Below are 24,705 nucleotides of genomic sequence, written 5' to 3'. Positions count from 1 at the left end.
TAGGGGTGTCTTTTGTACGAGACTATACCCTCCCCCCCTCTAGTCAACTGTAAAAAAATATATATATAATGTAACGGTTATATCAATCGTGTAAGGCCCACTAGGCCGATCTGGTATAAAATAAATAAATAAATGGTTTTTAAATTTCTTTCAGGCTATCAATAAAAACGATTTTTTGGAGTATACTTTTTTTTTTTTCGACTACTCAACTATTCCTATTTTTTTTCGACTGAAAAGCAAACCTTTATCAACGCAGACAGTTTTCCTGAAATTGTTTTCAAACAAATCCCTGTTGAAATACATGTTTTGATTTCCTGTTTCATCCGGCCCCTGACCTCTAGGAGATATATTATCCCGTTATGTCTGCTAGTCTCTACATTCCAAGAAAAATAAACAAATACGTGAGAGTAGTCATGAAGAAGTATTAATGGGGAAAGGTTCTGAATTAGACAGAGTTCACAGAAACTCATTCACGCTGACGAAAATGGCGCGGACTTCCCCCAGTATGGGGAAGCGGGAATGATGGGGTGGGGAGCGTAAATATCTTCAAGACGTCTTCGAGGCGGTCATTCACTGTGATTGTGTTGATGTGGTCGGTGCAATGAATATGTCGGTAATGGTAAGTAACATAATTACAGTATATACAATTTATATTTGTAATATTTAATTATTTATCTAATGAGGTGAAGTGAATAATGCTTCCATAATAATTTTTTTAAATTCATTTAAATAGTATGTATTTGTGGAGTTACTGGCGAGGTGATTAAATGGAAACCTTTCGCCTGACCCTAAGAAATACATCGTCTCCCACAAATATTTTAAAAAGAGCGCCAATGTCTACCCTCTCTCTCTCTCTCTCCATATTTTTTCGTTATTTCTTTAAAAAAAAAAAATTAGGAGTTTACTAAATCGCACCAATAATAATAGGACCTCAATTGATCGAAAAAAATAATAATAAAGATCTAAATAATAATGGAAAACCTTGTAAAAATTTAATTATTATAAACATTTTTTTTATGTGATACACAATTCTACACCAATGCTAGATGATATACTCGGTACAAAATGTTTGCCATATAAAAAACTGATGACTATGCTATTCCTTAATGTATGACGTTCTATATCCCTTCCCATGTTTGTTGTTATCATGCCACAATAACCTTCACTCATCATCCAATATTTTTGTAGCATTAAGTGCGATCTCCTATGAGACGAATGGACCTGATATAATTTTAATCAATGATTAGATTATGCCTCTTTGCTCATATAGATTTCTAATGAACAATGTTTTAATTCCTTCCTCTTTAATGCACTGAGTCTTCCTTGAAGGCAGTACATATCGTAGCACTAGTTTTGATGGAAAATAGTTCAAGTTTTTGAAAAACTATTCATATATTGGTTAATGATTATTTATTTACACGTTAATTATTTAAATTGGAAGAAGATAGTTGACCACATGAAATATATTGTAATATATATTACAGTTAATAAAGGTACAAAATCGTAAAAAAACAATTCAATGGTAAGCGTATTAATAATGTACTATTTAATTAATTACAGATTAATTGGTTACCATTCAACAAATTTTTTTTTAGTATTTTATACTATTATTGAGCACCATCTGGACTATCTCTCTATAATATTTTTCATACGGTCAATTATCTTCTTCCAATTTAAATAATTAGCATGTTAATGAGCAATCAAAAATGAATCTGCAAATACTTTTTTTCAATAACTTGAACTAATCATTTAACCTCACAATTAAAGAATTTCTCTAATTATTAATTTAATATGCTATATATAATATAATAACATATGTGCTATATATAATATGCTAATAAGTAATTAAAAACGAATCTGCAAATAATTTTTTCAATCACTTGAACTAATTATTTAACCTCACAATTAAAGAATTATTAATTATTCAATTAATAATAGATCAACAGTTACTATATTCCAGCTCCATGAGGTCAGGAACCGAAGGAATCTGGTTATCAAAACATTTATTTCAATCGGGATTTGTTTAAAAACAATTTCAGGTTTCGATGACAACAGTTTGCTTTATGGTTCCGAAAAAAAACTGGAAATAGTTAAGTATTTTAGTTAGTTAAATATTTTAACATCGATTTGATCTATGCAATGTAATTTTAATATATTTATTGGCTACATTATTTAAAAAATTTAAATCTGAACCGCTATAACCCATGGAAGGTCAGGGGTTCAGTACTTTGTAAAGAAGTACTGTTACTAGACCAACGGTTGTGCAAGGAGGTGATTTGGTCAGAAACACGCTCGACCGCCAGATTTTCATTCAATGAAGGGTACACAATTTAAGAGATTGGATGGACTCCACTCCAGGAGGGCTCTAGAACCCACAGGAGTTTACTCACAGCTGCAGTGTAACAGAAAACAATTTTCTGCCCAGCCGGATTCGAACTCTGGTCGTCCTTAGAGTTAGTAGCCATGCGCTTTACCCCATGGCTACAGCGCTCTCATACATTGAGTCCCCTATTATTCAATTTATTCATAAATAAGTACCCAAAATTCAATAATGTTAATATAGCACTCTTTGCTGGTGATAACACATTATAATCCTCATCTTACGAAATTGACACATTAATGGCAGTTAAGGGGCTTTCAAAAAGGCCTAAAAATACCTTTAAAAATTATGGTTATATCTATTATCTATATGTTGAAAAATTAAAAGGCATAATTTTCAAAAACTTATACTTTTGTTGAATATAGCTTTAAATGATGCACTCATCCCTTTTACCAAATCCCTTAGATAATTAGGAGTCACGTTAAACAAATGATTCCCGAAGTGTGCGCCGCGGTTTCTTTTTAAGGGCGCCGCGAAATATTCAATTAAAAATGTTTTCACTCTTCTTAGAATTTCCAATCGTCATGTTTTTGCGCCAAAAATCGTGTATGCTTCCAAAATTCCAAGAATTTAGCAACTTTTGAGTCTTTGGAGATGGTTGTCCAGTCTCAATATGGATATTACCAAAACAGTTGAAATTATATATTTTATACTATCCCAAGGAAAATAGTAAGTTTCTGTTTTTAATTTTTCGCTCTTAAATGGGTAATCGCTTTTAAAAGCAATGTTCTCCAATTTTTCAAGATTTGGAACCTCTGCGTTAAAAATAAACTGTTGTTTAACCAGTTAACCAATGTACAAAATATTTCCGTATTTTAATTAAAAATCCAAAATCATTACTCTGAAATAAATTAATACTCTATAGAACTGTACTATTATAACTTAAGCTGTGAAGCTTCACTAATTCAATCAACTTAAAAAAACTATTCTAAAACAAATGTCTAAGAATTTTTAAAAACTATTCCAAAACGAATGACTAAGTATTATCAAAACCTATTCCAAAACAAATGCCTAGGAATTGTTAAAAAAAACTATTCCAAGACAAATGCCTAAGAATTGTTAAAAACTATTCCAAAACAAATGTCTGAGAACTGTTAAAAACTATTCTAAAACAAATGCTTAAGAATTGTTAAAAACTATTCCAAAACAAATGCCTAGGAATTGTTAAAAACTATTTCAAAACAAATGCCTAAGAATTGGTAAAAACTATTCCAAAATAAATACCTGAGATTCGTTAACAATTATTCATATTTAACTAAAATAACTAATATGTATTCAGAGCTAAAAATATACATTTTACATGAATACATACATAATTTGACTCATAATTTCTTTCAATCTTGCCGTAATTCTTTATAACTGTTAAAATCCGAATTATACAGAAACAGCAACCCGTAGATATAAACAGAAGTGAACCAGCCATATATTGCTGTAAAAATCATCAATAAGCGGCCTATATTTTATTGGTTTATTTATGTACTTATGGTTATTTTTTCATTCAGTTTATTTTCATCAAAATGCTAAGTTCAGTTGATATGTAATAAGTAGCTAAAAAACATGAGTTTATTGTATAAGGATCTCGAAACAATAAAAGGTGTATCCCGAAGCAATACAGTATTTATTGTTCATATTATATTTAGGTAATTAAAACGTTTATAAAAAAAGTTTACTCCTTCCAAAACACAAAAACTATTTAAAAATCATATAAGATTGTTTGATTTCATATATTTCGATAGTTGGAGAATTTTCAGGATTTTTTTTTTTTATTAAAATCCTAAATATTTACAGAAAAAATGAGTAAAAACTAGATAAAAAAATAAAATAAACGATGTATTCATTTACATAGCTTTCTATACCGCCTTCTTTAAACATCATTAAAAAAAATAAATAAACTTATAATTAAATACCGTATTAAAGATATTGTCGAGTAACAGAATTACAACAACTAGTTGATACAATAGTGTGCAACCTTTTTAAAAATCAAATAAGGACTAAATTTTATTTTAATAATCAATCAATTAATCATTTTTTTTTTTATAGTTACGTACCTTCCGTAGATCCTACTCTAGCCGAAAGCCTTTACTGCCCGATGAATTAACACATAAAGTTAGAAAATTTAAAAATTCTTTGTTTTGGTTTTGACTCGTTTTATTGGATTGTTCGTTCTAAACTGGCTGTTTGGCTCAATGTGCGTCATCATGACAGGTTTTCAGGATACCGACGGCAAGAGCATCAAATGACAAAAGGTATCCAGCCGAAGATACCCAATTATGATTACAGACTCGTACGAAATATTGAATTCTCAAAAAAATGTCGTGAGAGATCGAAGCAAATTGCAGAATGAAATAAAAGGCAGAATTACAACAGGTTATAAATGTTATTGCACTTGTTTGAGCTCACAAAAACATTTAAATCTATGTCATGGGACGCCATTACATAGTTAACACTATAAAACTATCGTAAGCCCAATTACCTACGGATTAGTAAAGTCGGTGTTGACGCAGGAATGCGAGCGGTTGTTGAATATTTAGCAAACCTCTGAGAAATATTTATTGTTATGGCTGGTAAGGATTCAAAAGAAATCTTTGCAGCCCAAAGCGTTAATAATAATAAAAGTAAAAGAAGTTTAATTATTTTTAATAATTAAAAAATTAACAATTTTTTTAAATATTGTATTTTGCATATTCTAAAATAATAAAAAGGAAATATTTAAAAATTGAATTTGTTAATCTGCTGAGGTGAAAAAATATTTCCAGTAGAAAAAAAAAAATTATTTTTTCAACGTTTTTTTTTCAACGTTTCGGGATTTAACCGTACTCATGTACTAAGTATCCTAAAATTGTAACAATCAATTTAATATTAAACTTTTTTCTATATATTAATATTATATGTATACAATAAAAATCTTATCATATTTGTCAATTATATTAATTTCTATTAAGAGGTATTGTCGTTTATATACATATACCAAAATATACAATCTCATTATTTAAATAATGTCCTTCGTTACTGGTGCATTCACTCATCCCTGTAGCACTAACCAATGTACTATATTAGGCATTACCTCTTTGGAGTATTTAAAATTTGAATATATATACATTAAATAAAAAATACCTTAAAAACTATAAAAACTTACTTATTTAACAAATAAGGTTATATAAATGAAAAGAAAAAATAAATTAATACAATTTAATTTAAATCCTAATAAAAAAATTGTCTTTACATCACCGTGGGTGACTGCGAGATGGAGGCCCCTGCCGTCGGTAGATGCTTCTTGCTCTCGTAGGTGGAAGACGTCTGTTAGCCCGTCTTGTCCTCATAGCGGATGATCCCAAAGGTGTAGACGTCTGTCCGCACGCCGTGACGAACTGAATAGGAAGGAGTTGGTCAGACTGCATGTTAGTAATGACGTAAAAGGAGATGACACACGCCCTGACCCTGTCCTGTACTCTATATACTATGTCTGACCTTGTGCTGTGTACCTTTATACTATAAGTAATAACAATACTCAAATAATAATAAATGATAACAATGCATGAGGAATGATGAATTTATTGATTTTACTAATGTTTGGTAATAAACGTTACTAAATATAAAAAATATATGTATATATGTTGGCCACATTAGATATACCAATATTCTTTCGGTCCCAAGAGAATGATTGATCAGTAACAAATAAGGAAAGACGAGCTATCTGAACTCTATAATGATATTACGGTTCCTATCAAATGTTATCGCCTCAAATGGTTAGGGCAAGTAGAAACAATAGAGGAAGAATGACTGACAAGGAAACCTCTTTAGCAACACAGAAGGGACGTGCCAAAAGGGAAGGCTGTGGAGAAGATGGAGATGAAACGTCGATAGAGAATCCTGGCACAAGCTTATTTCTGAGACCCAAGTCTGCTAAGGACTGTTGAGCTAACTACCAACAATAATAAATGATCATGCTCTTTACGTTTTGGAAGATTGATTGTACATAATAGATTGTGGGAAGATTGTCAGTGTTGCCGTCAATAAAGGTACAGACTAGTATGCACAAAACAAACTATTTATTAGTTACCAACGTTTCGGTCCACTTTGCAGGGTTTCCTCAGGGCTAAACGACAACAAGATACGAACATTGCAAAAAAGATAAAACAAGTAGAATATAAATATAAAGTTTTTAAAAATCTATATAAAAAAGAGAAACAGAATGAGTGAAAAGAATCATAAATATAAATATATGTATATATAGTTGACCGTAAAAATTGATGTATAGGAAGATGGTCAGGGTTGCGGTCAAAGGAGAAATAAAAATAGTTTACAACTATTTATTTTCCGACGTTTCGCCCCACTCTGTAGATTATTATTCCAGGAATTATTAAATTACCATAAATGATATTATTCCGGGAGTTATTAAATTAACATATATGATAAAGGTATATTACTGGAAAGTTAATATATATATATATATAATCATTCCAGACATATAAAGTTTATCACGTTCCTAATAATAAATATTTTATTTTTACAAAATAATATATGTTTCCCCAGTATAAATAATATGGAATAAAGGTATTATTCCAGGTATTATTAAATTACCATATGTTATATAATAATATCTTATATAATAATAGCATTTATGGTAATTTAATAATTTCCAGGAATTATCATATATGTTAACTTAACATATATGTTGTTTTATGTACATCTCCTGTATTTTTTAACTGTATATTTTACGTATTTTTATATAAAAAATTTTTACTCTTGCCATTGTTACTTCTTTTTATTCTTATTATTGTATCTTATCTTTGTATTTTTATTCTTATCATTGTATCTTATCTTTGTATTTTTATTCTTATCATTGTATCTTATCTTTGTATTTTTATTCTTATCATTGTATCATTTTGTATCTTTTTAGCCCTGATGAAGCCCTACAAAGTGGGGCGAAACGTCGGAAAAATAAATAGTTGTAAACTATTTTTGTTTCTCCTTTGACCGCAACCCTGACCATCTTCCTATCCATAAATATAAATAAATGGATTACTAACAAATAACAAGTATAGAAATGAGGGATAAATAGCAAATGTAAAATTGAGTAACGAATATTGAAACAATACTTTGTAGAAATAGTAAATAATATTATGAAATACAAAGAGTGGTGAAGTAAATACATGTAAGGTGCAATAACAGAAAAGTGAGAGTGAGTAGGTGGACACCTGTACTTGTTATTTATTAGGATTCTATACATTTAAATTTATATTTTTTTTTTTTTAGCTTACTATGTCATTATTTTTTATATATCTTTTTACATCCTTTCTATTTATATTCTAATTGTTTTGTCATATTTACAATGTCGCCGTGTAGTCTCCCTACTGGTCTTTCGGTCTCATTAACGCAATTAAGGCGTTTAGTGCGGTCGCCTGTATAATCATCTAGAGTAATAAGGACTTTAGGTTTTAATAATAAAAGGTTATTAAATCACATTAATTCAAACAATGACATATTGCCTTTTAGAAGGATTGTCCGGGTGGTGGTCAAAAAAGCTACTAAATAGTAATAGTAATTTAGCAATGAACAGTGAAATAATACTTAGTTTACTAAATAATTATAAATTTACATTTGCAATTCTATCAAGCATTACTGATTTTTATTTAGTATTATTATTCGTATTTTTTTTTACGTTCATCTTTTCTATTTAACTTTTTACAATAATTTTATTTATATTCTAATCGTTTTATCATATAAACAATGTTTGGAACTTGTTCCCATTTAGCCTTGCAAAGTGGGGTGAAATGTTGGTCAGTAAAAACTAGTATATTATTTAAAATTATTTTGCACCTTTCTTGACTGCTAGGAGTATGTTCCTATACTATTTATGTTTGTTCGATTTTTCTCAACTTGTGTGAGTAAAATGTCAAAAACCTTGAAGAGTTTTTGAAGACTCAGGACCTTTGATTCGGAAAAATCACTGGCTTAAAATCGTTTTATACTTGGATTTTCTAAGAGAATCATTCAGTGAAAATATATCTTTCCACTGGAATTCTTTATTTAAGAGAGCTTGAAATGAACTGGAAAAGATTAGAAAGTCGGCTTCACTATCAAAATAAATATTACCCATAGCTAAGATCTACCAAGTTTTATTTTGCCATTATAAAACATTTAAGGACTTCAAGGAGAAGACTTTAGGTAAGCTTCCTCAATGTCTTTTGAGCCTTTGTGGCCCTACAGTTTATAGAGAAACAGTATTTCAGCTATTACGCAGCCACTATTGCGCACAGATTTGATATACTGGCCTGTTTTACAAACAAATTAGCCAATTAACTTGCTTAAAACATGTTGCTGTACTAAAAAAAATATATTTATAAATCCGTGGCCTTAAATATATCTAAATATAGCCATATTTAGTGTTATCATTAGTCAATGATAAGAGTAGATATTGTTGTTGTCTTTATTGATTTTTCAATTTGATTGTTCAACATTGAATGAGATTTCTCTTAGTTGTCCTTTTGTAATCCATTATGTAGACTTACACACACACACTTTGTGACAGAGGTGGATCCAGAGGTTTTTTTTTTTTGGAGTAGTACCAGATAATTTCAGTTTGTCACATCCAACTTGCGTATTAATAACCTGTATCAGTGACTGTCAGAATGATACTTTCCAACTTATCTCCAGATAAGTTGGAATACCTCAGAAATTGAGGATCTACTTAAATAATAGATGTAAAAAGTAATAGGTTTTGAAATTGTGATAGTTAACTTATTTATGTTTCTATTGAGATTTATGATCAATTTTGTTTCTTCAAATCTCCAGTCAAGGTACAACTGTAAGATTTTCAAAAATATTAAAAATGTATAAATACTGTTTGTTTTAATTGTAAATGCTGATAGTCATTTATCAAAACTTGCAAAGCTAGAAAATCGAAGAAGAAGAAGAAGAATTAATAAATAAAAAAAAAAAATTAACTTTGTGCTTTCTTTCTTTTATGACTCCCTGTAATTGATTTAGATTCACAAAATGACTATATCAGCCTGTATTTTTTTTTAACTCCACATAATTTATTTATTACATTACAATTAGAATTAGCAATGTATGTGTGTGCTTTGTACAAGATATTATTGAATCCATAATTTTATCATATTCTGTATCATCTTGTTTTATTCTGATTATTATATTAATTCACTAATTGTAAATTTGCAGCTTTATTATTCACTTCGAAATCCTTTCAGTTATTTTTGTTATTATTATTTTTTCAATATAATTTTTTTTTAATAATTATTATTTTATTTTAATTTTTTACTTTCTTTTCATTTCATTAGATGTTAATTAAATTATTAGTTGTATCACTTGAAGTCTATTTATATTGTACTTATCTAGCTTAAATATTGGATAGCCTCCACAACGCCCTAATATTTATATTTCACTTAGGCCTACCATTTTTATGTGTTATTTTACTTATACATTTTAAAAATTAATATTTATAAAAAGTTATATTTAGTATTGTAAGCCTAAGTATATATATATGGTATCTCACTGTCGGTCTAAATTTCATAGTTCAGTCATTTCGATGTAGTTATAAATATTGAAATTATCTTCGGAAATTTAACATTTCCTGACTCATCCGATTTGATAACATTATTCATAGAATTGTGTCTCTTTGGGCAGAGCAAAATAATACAAGTTAAAGATAAGGATAGCTAACATAATATTGTAACATTTTATGCTGAAATATTCTATCAGTTTCAACTTCTTACACAGCATAAGCAAGAATTTCCCAAGGTTCAGATTACATTGTTTTCTCACAAGCTTTTGTTTTCTGCCACATTTTCTCTAGAAATATCCCAACAACAACACCATTCAGTCGAGGACGACATAAATTAGAAGATTTGAAGACAAACTTATCTAGAATTGTATTGTGGTTGGTGGACCTTGGCAAAGACTTTGATTTCAAAGCAGTTGCAATGATAAAAGTCTTTCCGCCCCACCTCAATGGAATATGACGGTGGTAGTTACGTCTTCCTGGTCTGAGTCATCTTCCGTTGACGATTTAAGAAGTTTATTTATATCTTTGTTTCCTTTTTTGTATTTATATGCGACAAACTGTATCTAGGCTTCCATACCTCCTCTAGCTCACACATTTTGGTACTCTTTTCTCAATTTTATTTGATTCATGAAAAATTACGGTTTAGTTGAGTTTTTAATTGTATTGAATAATATATTAAACAAATAGAGATAGGAGTAGTATTTATTAATAAGAATTCCTGTAAATATTAATTAGAAAAACAAGTTACAGCTAGAGAGAGAGAGAAATACTTTATTCATCCATGCTGCCAAATACATCGGGTTGCTACATTACATAGCATACTAATCAATTCGTGATTGGGCATATATAAATTACATATTTTTACATTCTATAATAAAAAGAAAGAAAACAGTTTTTTTTTATTCCCACAGTTTCCTTTTACGACCAATTCCAGTCTATACACTAAATACAAATATTTCAATTCATTCCTTTTTTTTCTTTCCCTTTCTTGTTCCTTCCATTTCACAATTTTTATTTCATTTGATCGAAAAATTCACTCTCCCAAATTCACCCTCTCAGATCCTCTCCAGTGACCCGTTAAACAAATTCACTATTAGACGTAGTCAAATACCAAAGCTATCCTCATCGGCTCCAATCCCTGCTTGCAATCTCTTCCTTATTTTTCCGAAAAATCCATTATTATCCTTTTACAGTTCCATTGATTCTGCCAAACCTTGCCTTTAAAAAATCCTACCCTATTCTCTCTTATTTCCCACCTTCCCATCCTGGTTACAGTTACCTGGTTTATGAATAACTCACTCATGAACTCGAGGGAATGTTAAAGTAATTTATGATTTGCTTTATAAGATTTATTTTCGGAGTTCCCAGACACTCTTATATCTCTGGACATTATACTGAATTACCGTGGCTTTATCTCTCTTTCCGACGGCAATATTTTTTTTTTCCCTGTTCCAATCTTTAAGGATTAATAAACCTTCCTATATCACTGAACTCCTCTATCCACTCCTTGAACACCAGATCCAAACCAATCGATATTATGGAATACTCCATTATATAGAACTGCTTCCTTTGACAGATCCTTTCTTGTCTGTTCCTCCTGCTTTTGGAATTCCTTAGTTATCCTTATTCGTAATGCCTTTTCGCTTACATCTTTTAAACATCACCTATTTTTCAACTTCCTGAAATCTCAATCTTCTGATGAAATGTAAAATTTACATATAACCAATCTGATCATTAGAAATAGAACTACTTCATGTATGAAAGCTATACGCTTGACATAAGAAATTATGTATGTGTTTTTCGTTCTTAGTGGACTTGGTCTCCTTGGTTCTCAGATTATTTTTCATATATTAATTTTTTTTCTCTGACCATCTATTTTATATTATTAAACTTACATACGTTTTGGCTAAACGAATATAAACAGATCCCTCTGTCATCAAGCTTAAAACTGCTGACATGACTTAAAATCGTAGAATTTTGTCACCACACCAGCGACTGTCAATAATTACTTTGAAATGTAATAAGCATAGCGCAACCTTTGTCAAATGAAATTCAACTTATCTTTCGTGCATATCCTTTTGAATTCTAACCCTGTTTATATACACCTAGGACTTTGGGAAAATCCAACTCTTCCTTAAATATTTTTGTAGTTTTAGGGCTATTTACAGCCTAGATATTAAAATTCTGAGGGATAAACGCGAATTTTTTTTTTTAATAATTGACTTTAAAAATATTAGTTTTAAGCTATATTTTCCTTTTTTTTAATGTTCTGGTATGAGACTTTGAAAGTCTCTGAAGCTATCAACTTGAACAGCCCTGGTGAAGCTCTACAAAGTGGGGCGAAACGTCGGAAAATTAATAGTTGTTAAACTATTCCTGTTTCTCTTTTGACCGCAAACCTGACCATCATCTTCAGGATATTTTAATCATTATATTAAAGCCTACGTTTAATCACGCTAATTTTTTTTTTAGATTGATAAATCAATTCAGCATTCCCCTGTAAGCAGTTTTCCCTACCCAATTGCGTACGAAGTATCCGGGAAGAAATCATTATTCAAGAAGTAGCGGTTAAAAATACTGTGACAAACACAGGATAGTTCGTTTCCAGATGATTAATTCAATGATGTAACTTCTTTCATATTAGCTTTTAGAATTTTCAGTCATGAAAGTGGGATGTGGAGGATAATTGAATAAATGTATTGACAATATATTTCACCTTATTGTAGTTCTTGGACAATGCCAGCTTTCGCGACTGAATGGTTGAATGGAGTTTTTTAAAAACATTCTTATTTAGAATTAATGTTACCCAAAGGGTAGCTCTTACCAGTTCAGACTTATAAACTAGTTAACTAAACCATCTCTGCATGTAAAACCTCAATTGCTGATAGAGTTAGGTTTCATAATGTGATAACTCATAATCTTCCGAAAGCGACCCGATTATCAATATAGGTTATATTGATTAATATCAGTTGATTTACATTTCGCTTTTTTAAATTAAAGAACACAAAAATCTACTAAGACACTTAGACGTAAAACATCCAATTTTTGTTTTTTTAAAAATCAAATTTTAATTCCAATTGAATTCCTGTTAACTCGCAATTCCAAGGCATTGATACAGATTTTATGCCTTAATTTCAAAACAATATTAATTCTAGTCCTAATGGTATTTAAATTTGGTTCTAACTTTCGGACTCTTCGGCAAGAGAGTATTTCACACAGTTTAGACTAGTGGTTCCCAAACTTTTTTGTCCTACCGCCCCCTTTCCAGGAAAAATGTCACTTAGCGCCCCCTGGAAATTAATTTTTTTTTAAAGTTTAATAGCAATTAATAGGAAATATGTATGTGTTAATGTTTCGACTCGTTTCGTAAAATATAGCAAAGAAAGGTGTAAATTAGAAACATTGAACTTTGTAATTATGAAATTATTTATTGAACTCAGAATAGAACGTAATAGAATGAGAAGGATGAACCGGGTGTGTTGCTACCAATTTAGTAATCCTTGGCTCTATTTTCGTCAGCAGTATTATTGTTGACCATGACAACTTGTCCGATTTTGTGAACAGTATTTAAGAAAAGAATTAATAGTGGTTCTAGAGCTTGCGAGGTTCTTGGACAATGCCTTCCTCTCCTTCGCTAGGGATGTAGCTGCCAGAGGTTTCGGAACATATGGAATGTCCTCATGTCCTCTCCCTAAAGTCCAGGGTAACCCTTAAACTATAAATTCATGTGTAATGTATGATTCATTTCTTCAATTATTCTATGACACAGGGCCCTGGGCATTTGGCCCTTTTGGAATAATATGAAGAATAAGTGGTCAGTGGTCCGGAAACGTTGTACAATTGTCATGAATAAATAAATAATAATTTATTTCAAATGATGGAAGTGATTAACCTCAAAAAATTTTAAAAGAAGAATAATTACTTGAATATAATATCTATTGAGGTACCTAAAAATATTTTTTTAGAATTAAAATAACATATTATCTTTTTATATTTCATTATTGTAATCTCAAAATTTTTTATCTTGAATAAAATTTGAATTTATATAAAAAAATAAATTTTACGTTTATGGATTCAAAGAAAAGTAATTTAATAGAAAAAAACTTGGATTCAATGACTAACAAGTATTCTGAGCTTAAGAATTTGGATTGGGTGATCAGGTTCAACAATCATTCAATGACTGTCACTACTATGTATAAAATATTTTGAATATTCTTAGTTTTAGGAGGTTCTAGTTGGGAGATGTGGATGATCCCACTCACTCTACTAGGAAAGTTTGCTTCTCCCTTTGAAGATGTGATGCATTTAAGATTTGTATGATAGGCATTCAAAGAAGCTCTTAGATAGACTAAATAAAACAGTGAAGAAGGATAATACTCTTCGAAGGATTAATTGAATCCACCAATTGGTTGAGCTTGATAAGGACTGTCCCTGATGAAGCTACGCTAGGAGGATCCTAAATGAAAAAAAAAAAAAGGAAATTTCCTCTGAAAGTAGAAGAAAAAAAATAATAGAAAAATTAACATAGAGAGAAAAATAAGATGGACAAGAGAACTGAATAAAGAGCTCTACCTCTTTTAGAGATAGAAATAGAGCAAAAATACTATAATTATGGTAGACAGAGGGATATCCAGCCCTATAATACATTGCTATATATATATATGCAAATATGTACGATAATTGTATACTGTAAATTGTTTGATATTAACTGTAATGTTAATGTATTGCCTATGCCTGTATTCATTTGATTCTGATTTTTAATTTACAGATTACATCTAACCTGATTCTATGCCTTTTGTTAAGCTGCTATCTGTTCATACCTGCGTTATGTGATGTAAGTATTTATTAAAAAAATTATGCTAAAATATTAAATTATATTGAATTTTGAAGTTATTTAATCGAATGAATCTTTAAGGTTTTTTTTATGAACTTAGTTATAATCAATAATGCTTATATTTTTTAATTCTGTGGAAGATTTGTTAAGTAAACACCCTTGCACATTTCAATCCACAGTGCCTGTTTGAATTGAGCCTGTAGAGACCAACTTAAATTTTGCAGTGCAAACGCACGTAATATCTCTGACCTTCACTTAGACTAGAATTGAGTTAGTAACCTGTAAAATAAATGATTATTTGGACTAAGAATTCTTCTCACATTAAGAAGGAAGAAATTCTTTCATGCTTCGGGAAATTTCTTTATCTTGATTGAGTGAGGATCATACCTTCAAGCAATACCAAAGAGCAAAGCAACAATATTTTATTTTGATTTTAGGAACCTGCTCCAATCATAAAGAAACTTCACATAAAGTCTGATATTAAATATACATATGCAAGGACATTGGTGACAAGCCGTGTTTTGAATCCTGCTAACATTTCTCAAGAGGTCACTTTTAAGGTTGTATTACCAGAAGAAGCATTTATAACTAAATTTCTTATGTAAGTAATCGTAATTTTTTATTAGATTCAGAAGAAATGTGAATATTTTCTTCAGATAGAATACTTAGTTTACATATTATTTATCTGATCTCATGAACTTCATAAATTGGTTGATATTTATAGCATAGTGTTATGGAGAACATAATAAAATGAGCTTGTATCATAAAATTTGTTGTTAGAGAAATTTTTTTTTCTGTAGGAGAATAAAAGAAAAATCATATGAAGCCTACATAAAAGAAAAAGAGGAGGCCAAGAAGGATTATGATGCTGCTGTAAGTGCAGGAAAAAGTGCTGGACACATTTTTCAAAGCAGGTGACACCATTAAAAACTATTTATTATTTTTTCTTATTCATTTACTTATAATATTTGCTAATGTCAGCTCATTACTACATTGTATTACTTTTTCTTAGCAATAATTTTGGATTATTATTATTATTTTTTTTTTGTTATAATTTGCAAGCTACAAACTTTTACTTGATTTGAAAATTTGTAATCATTACTTTTACAGGAGAATGGACCCTCTTTAAAATCTATGTTCACTTCTAGTTACTAATTAGCTAATTATAAATTGATATTGTATTAACTGTTTTTGATTTGTATTTCTTACTATTAACCCTAAAGTAATACAAACTGATAGAAAAGTTCCATTAAAGTTTTTTCTTTGCTCACTTAAAAAATTTCTTTACTTATTGTAATGAATAATAATGATGGATATTGATTAATATTTTAGCTCTCGAAATTCCAAAGACTTCACCGTGAAAGTTAACGTGGAAGCTGAAGGAAAAGTGACATTTGAACTGTCCTATGAAGAATTGTTGTCACGAAAGAACAGTAGTTATACAAATGTGATTAATGTTAATCCTAACCAGGTAGACAAATTTAAGGATTAGTATAGTGAGTATTATAAAAAAAAAAAAAAAAAATGGGAGAATGTATATTTTGATCTTGGTTTCAGATTGTTCCTGATCTAAAAATCCTTGTTACCATTGAAGATGTACTTAATATCAAGTATGTTGAAGTACCAAGGTTTAAAATGAGTAATGAAATAGATATAACGGATGCTGGTAAGAATGTGTGACTTTAAGTTGTTCTTAATAAATTCTATAAAAACTGAATTCCTAATGATCTATAATTTTATTGCGTTATACTGTTAGTACAATTAAGACACTTTAAACAGAGACTAGGATTCTGACTCGTCCATGCCAAGATCTTTATCTAGATTTAAATCATTATCCCATTATTTTTATAAGTATTTTTAAATTATTATCCCAATGATTGAACCTTGGATTGTTTTAGAAAAAAAACATGTTAATATAGCATTCATGATATAAAAATGTAATTCTTTTTCAAGTATTTGATTGAAACTTGGTTAGGCATTTCAATAAAAACGTAGAAACAAAATATTATTTTCATTAAAAGCTAAATCTCTATATTATTAATGTTTTTTTCTTTAAACCAAAAATACTGATAAATCAGGTATTGTTTTATGATTGTAAATTATATTCAGTGATTCAATCATTAGTCGATGATTCAACAGCCCAATGTTAATTTAATTAATATTAAGTGATTTTTTAAAAATATAACTTAAGAAATTTGTTGAATTACAGAGAATCCAAATGCTAAAAAGACAAAAATTTCTTCTAACAAGATAAAAGTTGAATGGTCACCCACCGAAAAAGACCAAAAGGAATTGAACGCTGAAGGTTTAAATGGTCAAATGGTTGTGAAGTTTGATGTTGATTCCTCTCAAACTCATCAGCAGCTTTTAGTAATAATTAATCATTATTGAGTTAATGTGTTATAACCCTTGTGTATTATATTAATTGACAAAGAATCATTTTTATATTTAGATTGACCAAGATGGGTATTTTGTTCATATTTTTCGGCATGATGAGCTACCTGCTTTGAATAAACATGTTGTTTTTGTATTGGATGTAAGTGCTTCAATGCATGGGAGAAAGATAAATCAACTAAAACAGGCAATGGAAAAGATCTTATCAGATTTATCAGAAAATGATTTCTTCAGTATTGTTTTGTTTTCTGCTCAATTATTGGTAAGTATTTTTATTTTAATGTATGGTTTACTCCACTAGTTATCTAGTACATATAAACACCTGGTGTACTGGATAACCATGGTGATAAATATATAAATCTCAGCCAGTGGTTAGTAAAAGTGTTTTATGAGGATAACTCCATATTATTGTGTGCTGTCAAATCATTGATTCTCCTCGCCAGTGGGTGGATTTAGAAGTGAGAATAAAATTAGAACTAACTTAGTTAATTTAAACTTTGAAGGCTGGTTTCCAAGATTTCACATCTAAGTGTGATCTAGAATCCCTTCTGCTTATCTTTGATGTATATACCCGGTTGTAGATACCCAAAATTTCATAATTCTGGGCCCTTAGCTTCTTTAAAATTGCTTCTTCTGTTAATTTCTTAATGAGAAACAACTTTTGTTATTTTAAGGAGTTCTCTGGCATCACCATTGTAAATGAAAATACCTTCCACCTCCCTCCAAATGATGTCAGGGACTTTATCATAGATGTAACCATTCATACTGCAGCTAAACCCCACTAAACAATGGGTTATCTGCTAACTTATCAATATTAGTTTATTTTTAACTATTCTTGTATGTGCCTTGAACTGTTGACAGGTTCATTGATTTCATAGGTTATTGCTAGGTACAATCACAGTCATACAATACCATTGGGTTTCTTTGCAAAAAGTGCAGACATTCCAGGTGAGATTCTTGTTCCCATTGCTACTGTTTGTACTTGCTCCCTGGAATCTGCCTAGAGGATTCATCAGAATTAACGGTTTTGGTGGGAATCTTGCAGTTCTAGCTGGTGAACCTTGCAGCATTCCCTTCATATCACTTCTTTTGTTTTCCTTCAGTGCCTACCCTCTTGGAACTACTGGCTTGATTAGCAGTTTTGGTTGAAACCTTGCAGTCCTACGTACTGACTCTTGTGGCAGCCCTGTTACTTCAAATGAAGCTGCTTTCAATTGGGTTTTCACCTTCTTCTTTTTGTGTATTTTCTGGATTTCATTGGGGAGAGGGGGAACGGTATAGAGGATTCCACAGAGATGAACTTGTGATGCCTGACACCGAGCCCTCAACAATAGCAGAAAGGCTAGCTGGTTGTAGAGTGAGAAGGTATTCTTATCTCTGTGTCCAGATCAGTGCTGTACTTGGCAATTGCACTAGGTTGTATCATTCTTCTGCTGCCTCTCCATGAGGAGGAGACACAGCTAGAGATGAGAGTAAATGTTTCTATAAATAGGGAGGACTGAGAATAGATAAGCAGTAAGTATTACATTATGGCCTAATCGTTCTAGGGAGAGTGGGAGAAAAATCCACCCCCATCTCCCTATCTACTCATCAATTTCCCATAATAATTTTAATACTCATGCAGTTAATTTTTTTTAGGGTTTTGAAAGGAGATATTAATGCCTTATATTTTGTAAGCAAAATTTGAATAAATGTTTTATTTTCTAAGCAATATTTGGCAGTTTAAGAGAAATTTGGTAATATTTCTGATAGACCTCTAGTTGTTTTAGTACTGATAAAGTCATCTTTTATTACTGATGATTAACAGTGAAATATTCCTCAGCCATTGTAATATTAATTAATAGTCATTTAAAACATCTTAGATTTTAGTAATTACTGTTTTATATTGAATTAAACTGTATAATGAAATCATTTTCGAAATATGAGGAGAGTGAGTAATCAATAATGTTTTATTAAAAAATATTGTTCTATACATTTTTGTTTTGTTAAATCGATATTATATCTTCTTTTTTTTTTAATATGTTTAGCCTTGGAAATTAGCTGGAGTAAATATTAATATACTTGATGAGCCCTACTTTGGGGATGTATCAGAACCAATAGATGTTCCAGTGTCAAAAGATTACGTGATTTCAGCTAATCAATCCAATATTGAATTGGCCAAGCAATTTATGAAGAGTATTTCAGACTATGGAAGTAAATATTTTTTCTAATTTAATAGTTCATATTTTTGGTGGGATTTAATGACCTATGCAAAAAGAGAAAGGAAGAAAAAAAAGAGTTTTATGTGTTTTAGACAGAAAATTATATTTTTTGTAGTTAACATATGGAAGATGAATATGAATACAAATATTAATGCTATTGTATTTATATCACATCTTGAAGTTTTGCTACATCATAATTTAACTTAAATTATAATTCAACTTAATTAGATGATACTTCACGCTGCATGAGAGATAGATAAGAGATACTTATTATGACAATGAATAATTTGATGATATTCAGCATTCCTTGCTTAGTAATATTTTTCTGTTATCTGTTTATCCAACTCAGAGCTGAAAGCAGTTTTATGTATTTCCAACTCTAACAGTAACCTTTTGTTTCTTTTATCACATAAGTTTAACAATAGCTTCTCAGGATACCTTTCAAAGTTTAATTATCTCTATTTTTTTTTTTTTTTTTTATAGGGCATAAATTTTCAAAAATATATCCTAGCCCTATTATCTTCAGAACATATTCTGTATGCATTAAGAGGATGCAACTGTTCAGAGGGAGTTAAAGTTGTACTGCAAAGAAACACTTAGTTAATACAATTGTTAGAATGTCCATTATTCTTTTTTATAATATAATTTCACAGCTCCTCTTCTGAACCCTGAGTCTTATTATTGTAATATTAAAAAAAAGACATATCCCATACACTCAAAAAAATATTAATAAAAAATATTTAGTTTCCTCTGGGCTTCAGTGTCATTAAGATAATGATAGTAGTTAATGTATTATAACTGACAGATAACAAAATTTGAGTAATTTCTTTAAGAATTTTGTACCACAACATAATCTATAGTAGCAATTAATTGACAGGTACAAATATAAATGGAGGATTGAGAGTTGGTATTGACATTGCTCGCGTAGGACAAGATTTGTTCAAGAATTATGTTAACCCGATTGAGCCTATGATAATCTTTTTAACTGATGGAGAGCCCAATTATGAAGAATCTGACCCTGAAAAAATAATTGCAAATATTGAGAAGCGCAATACTGGAAAGTATGCTTACTTCAGTTATTTATTGTGTTATCCTAGTTATTTGTTATAAATAAAAATAAAAATGATCAAACATGAGATATTACTGAATTGGTTGTTTTAAAAATGTTATTTATATAATCAAAGTATTTATATACCAAGTATTTGTATAAATTAACTAAGTAATTATAACTTTTTTTTTTAAGGGTAACAATCTTTTCTATGGGTTTTGGTTCTGATGCTGATATGAACTTTTTGAAAAAGCTATCCCTTGATAATAATGGTTTTGCAAGGAGGATATATGAAGACTCAGATGCAGCTCTGCAATTGAATAATTTTTACAATGAAGTTGCATCACCAGTCTTATCAGATGTCAAATTTGAATACTTACCTAATCAGGTACCAATTTTTATTTAGTATTTTTGTAAAATTGAAATTTTATTCTTGTAGAGGTAGACAAAGGTTAGATGAACCATATTTTAATTATTGATAGATAAAACTTAATTGCATATTCTTTTTTATATTTTTGAATTTTGGTTATCTTCTTTCCTTCCACAGTAACCCTGTGAGAGAGCAGTTTATTGATCATACATGCTACATGCCCTCAAGAGCCTTGTAATGGCTCGTAAGAAGCATAGACATTTTTATTTATAGAAAAAATTACATATTTAGACATTCATATTTATAGAAAAAATAATGGAAATAAAAATTAAATATATGTAAATATAAGTAACAAAAAAATATATAATAAAGTACAAAAATGAAATAAGTATAAATTAACAATGACTATAAAGTAAAATAAACCAATAAACCAAGAATCAAAATTGGCAGTCAATGGGCCAAAAATGATGTGACTTTTTCCCTATAAATGTAAGTTCTGCTTTGTACTTTTACACATAAAATGTGTTGAGGAATAGGCCAAGGATTATTAATGGCTGTCTCTCTTATTAGCTTGGCTCTGTCCGTTTCAAGCAGCCTACAAGCGTACAAGTAGATGTCTGAAATCTCTCTGTTAATCGCATTCTCATTTGTCATTATTAGCAAGTCCAAATCTTTTAAGATAGTATCCACTAGGCCCATGTTCAGTCATTAACCGCATCAGTTGGTAATATGTACTTTTCACTTTGCAGTATTTAGTAACTGTTCTGCATGAAATTGTGAAGTGGTCTTCCCCATTTGTAATCGTATCCCATTCTATCTTTCATCTTTTAATAATCTGTGCCACAATATAAGTCATCCATTTCGTTGTCCTTGTTTCCACAGTTGCGATCCTTGGTTATGATTTTTGAGTACAAATAAATTAATTTGTTCCTCAATTTTGTATTCTATTGCTAGGTATCCTAAAATTACACATGTAGTGTCTGTAGAAAGCATTTTATAAGCTTTACAAATTTTCATGCCGATCACCCTTTGGACTCTATAACTTTGTTCATTTTAATACACTTTCTCCTCAGGCTGGTATGACTTTAATGTATGACAGTAATTTTGGAAGTATTGCACATTCATACTTGAAAAAAAAAAAATTAAGTTGTAGAATTTAGACCCCAAGAAACTTTTGCTGAGTGGCTTAATAAGTTTATTAGTTTTGTTACTAATCTGTCTGTATATTACTCTTAATTTAATTTTCTGTTTAACAAAAGTCCTAAAAATTTTAGTGTCTCTGTATTTTGTACTCGCTTATTTCATTTATTTTAATTTCTAATTGTGGAGTTTTCTTTCTATAAGGACAGATTAAATAGTTGCACTTTTTAGGACAAAATTTTAATTTGTTATTTAAGGCTCAAGTTTCTAATTTAGAGACCATCTCAATGGTCATGGTTTTGATTTCTTCAAAGTGTTTACTCGAACCAATTATTAATAAATCATATGCATATGTTATGATTTTTCAATTATTTGGGTGGTCGATTGCAAAAATTGTGTTGAATAGAACATAGGTGACAAAGGTGAGCCTTGAGGAGTCAGTCACCAGCCAGTATAGAATGCCCTTTTTATGTCTATACTTAAGATCAAAGTATTCGATTTAAAATTTAAATTAGTTTATATGATATTAACAACATTATATAAAGTGGGTCTATGGTCCCTTGCTTTGGAGGAAAACGAATTGATTATCATTTAAAAATCTATGACTTTGTAAGTAGCGCAATAGTTGCTTGTTAATTAGCTTGTCTATTACCTTCACCATAGCAGGTAGTTCTGTAATATGTCTGTATTTATCAGTTCCAAGTTTCAAAATCAAGTATAGGGCACCCTTTTTCAATCTTTTGGAATATATTTATTCTCCAAGATTTTCTGGTACAGTTGGCAGATTATATCAGGGTGATTCATTGTAATATGCAACAAAGTATCTGTGGAGATTTTATCATGTCGAGGTGATTTTTTAGGATCAAGACTTCTATTTCAATATTGGATTTCTTCTCTGTTCAATCGATGATCATCATCTGTATTTGGAAAAATATCCACGTTTGAATGTATGATACACTGTTGGTCCATTTCTTCTTCAGGAATAAGTGAGGCCATCACATATTCCATAGTTCCTTGAAAATCCTTTTTATACTTGTTTTGTTCAGTAAGATTCTGGTTGAATTTTTTCAACTATTAATATATAAGGCAGGCAACTTCAGATATTTTATTTTGTTAGTATTTAATGCTAATTTTTCAATGACTTGATTTTAGACTTTCTAATCATTGCTTGATATTTATGTTTTTCTATTAAATATTCCTTTTTTTTATTTCTTTAATCACTAAGAATAACACATCCTTTCGGTCTTTGGATAATGTTCGAAATTCATCAATTTGATGTAGTATGTTTAAAAAACTTTCAAGTATAAATCCTTCACAAGGCATCATGTCATACGATAATTACATCTTAGGATATATTTTGGTACAGGAAGTACTTATCTGAAGCCCCGTAAACCACTACTTCATCATTGATTACCCTGGAATGGAAGTATTCATTATTTGATAAATTTATATGTATATAATATCCAACTATAGGTTCAATATATTGTTTAATTAAAAAAATCATATATTAGGTACTTGTTGATACCATAAAAAAATTGGTATGCAATTAATCTGACTTCCGACAAAGACTTAGCAAATCTCGAACTACATAAATTAACATAAGTTGACACATGCCCATCTCTTGAACAAGCAAGTGGAAGTCTGCAGAAACTAACTATTATTGTTTTAATTTTATTTAATTATTATATAACTAATGTTGCCACCGATTGAACATTAATTGAATGACTAAACCAAAAGATTAGTGTTGGAATAATGCAATAGTGTTCTTTTGGATTATAAAGTACAATATAAAATGAAATGTAGAAGTTTATTTTGATAAAAAAAGTACAAATTTTATTCTAATAAATACAATCTGGTGCAGTGTGTATATCATTCAATTTTCATTTGTCACCATGGAAGGTGAAAATTTTAAGTTATAAATTTTTATTTTTCTGTTACTATAAAAATTCATATTTCAGAATTTCTTGAGGTGTGAAAATAACAAATATCATTTTTTTTTTAAAATTTCAATACAACAGTTTAAGAAAATATAGCAAAGCCATTTATATTTGATTGCTATTGATAGAGATCGGGCATACTTGGGCGTCTCTGACTGTCCAGTCTCTAAACTGCTGTCTCTATTTCTTCACTTTTTTCCTTTTGCTAATCATAAGATTCTTTTGTAGTTCATATTTATGCATTGTTTATTACTATTAACAATGAAAAATGGTCAATTATTTCAAATAAGTAAAATAAAAGGTACTTTAGACGAAGGTTTCTGAAAATTTGGCATTAAACCCTGTTAAATTATTATAATAAAGATAAGACCTAGCAGGTATAAAAGATAATTTAATTTTACAATGATATATCAAGTTTAATCAAAATTGTTTAAGTTTTTTTTTGAGAAAATAAGAAAAAAATATGAAAAATTGATTCTATAAAGTGGCACTTCTGGCCAGTCAATATTATCAAAAACGTTTCTGTAAAAGCCCCAACATATACCTGCATTAAATGTATAATTTCAGTTTCTTATGACTTTTCATTTTTGAGTTAGGCTGTTCAAACACACACACACAGACTATTTTGTCAGACTTGGTTATTTAGACTAAGGGGACCTCAGAACATATATTTCTGTTAAAAACTCGAATTTGAAATCTGAAAGGATCACAATACTTCTCCCTTAATATATTGTAATAATTTTAAAAATATAAAAAATAAAATAAAAAGAATTTTGGCTCTTTTTATAACTTTTCTCAAATATAAGAGATACTTGGGTTCAAATTAAGAACTTTACTCTTAAATGGATAATATAATTTATTCAAATTTAATAATAT

At 29.7% G+C, this 24,705-nt stretch overlaps 1 protein-coding gene across 1 annotated transcript in view; it reads left to right on the top strand.

Moving 5' to 3' along the window:
* Positions 1-508: 508 nt before the first annotated feature.
* The window catches only part of LOC106680778 (inter-alpha-trypsin inhibitor heavy chain H4), a 38,890-nt gene continuing 14,693 nt past the window's right edge, over positions 509-24,705 (top strand). The window contains exons 1-11 of the mRNA XM_067052706.1: positions 509-619; positions 14,674-14,739; positions 15,177-15,340; positions 15,540-15,653; positions 16,072-16,210; positions 16,297-16,405; positions 16,949-17,109; positions 17,192-17,395; positions 19,161-19,326; positions 20,212-20,395; positions 20,578-20,770. Of these exons, the coding sequence (XP_066908807.1) occupies positions 602-619; positions 14,674-14,739; positions 15,177-15,340; positions 15,540-15,653; positions 16,072-16,210; positions 16,297-16,405; positions 16,949-17,109; positions 17,192-17,395; positions 19,161-19,326; positions 20,212-20,395; positions 20,578-20,770 (1,518 nt within the window). The 5' untranslated portion in view covers positions 509-601. The remainder of the gene's footprint in view (positions 620-14,673; positions 14,740-15,176; positions 15,341-15,539; positions 15,654-16,071; positions 16,211-16,296; positions 16,406-16,948; positions 17,110-17,191; positions 17,396-19,160; positions 19,327-20,211; positions 20,396-20,577; positions 20,771-24,705) is intronic.

The sequence above is a fragment of the Halyomorpha halys genome, unplaced genomic scaffold (assembly GCF_000696795.3).
Source record: "Halyomorpha halys isolate HHAL.00 unplaced genomic scaffold, Hhal_1.1 Scaffold286.1, whole genome shotgun sequence".
Lineage (NCBI taxonomy): Eukaryota > Metazoa > Arthropoda > Insecta > Hemiptera > Pentatomidae > Halyomorpha > Halyomorpha halys.
The sequence above is the reverse complement of the archived record's forward strand: the minus strand, read 5'-3'. Positions and strand labels throughout refer to the sequence as shown.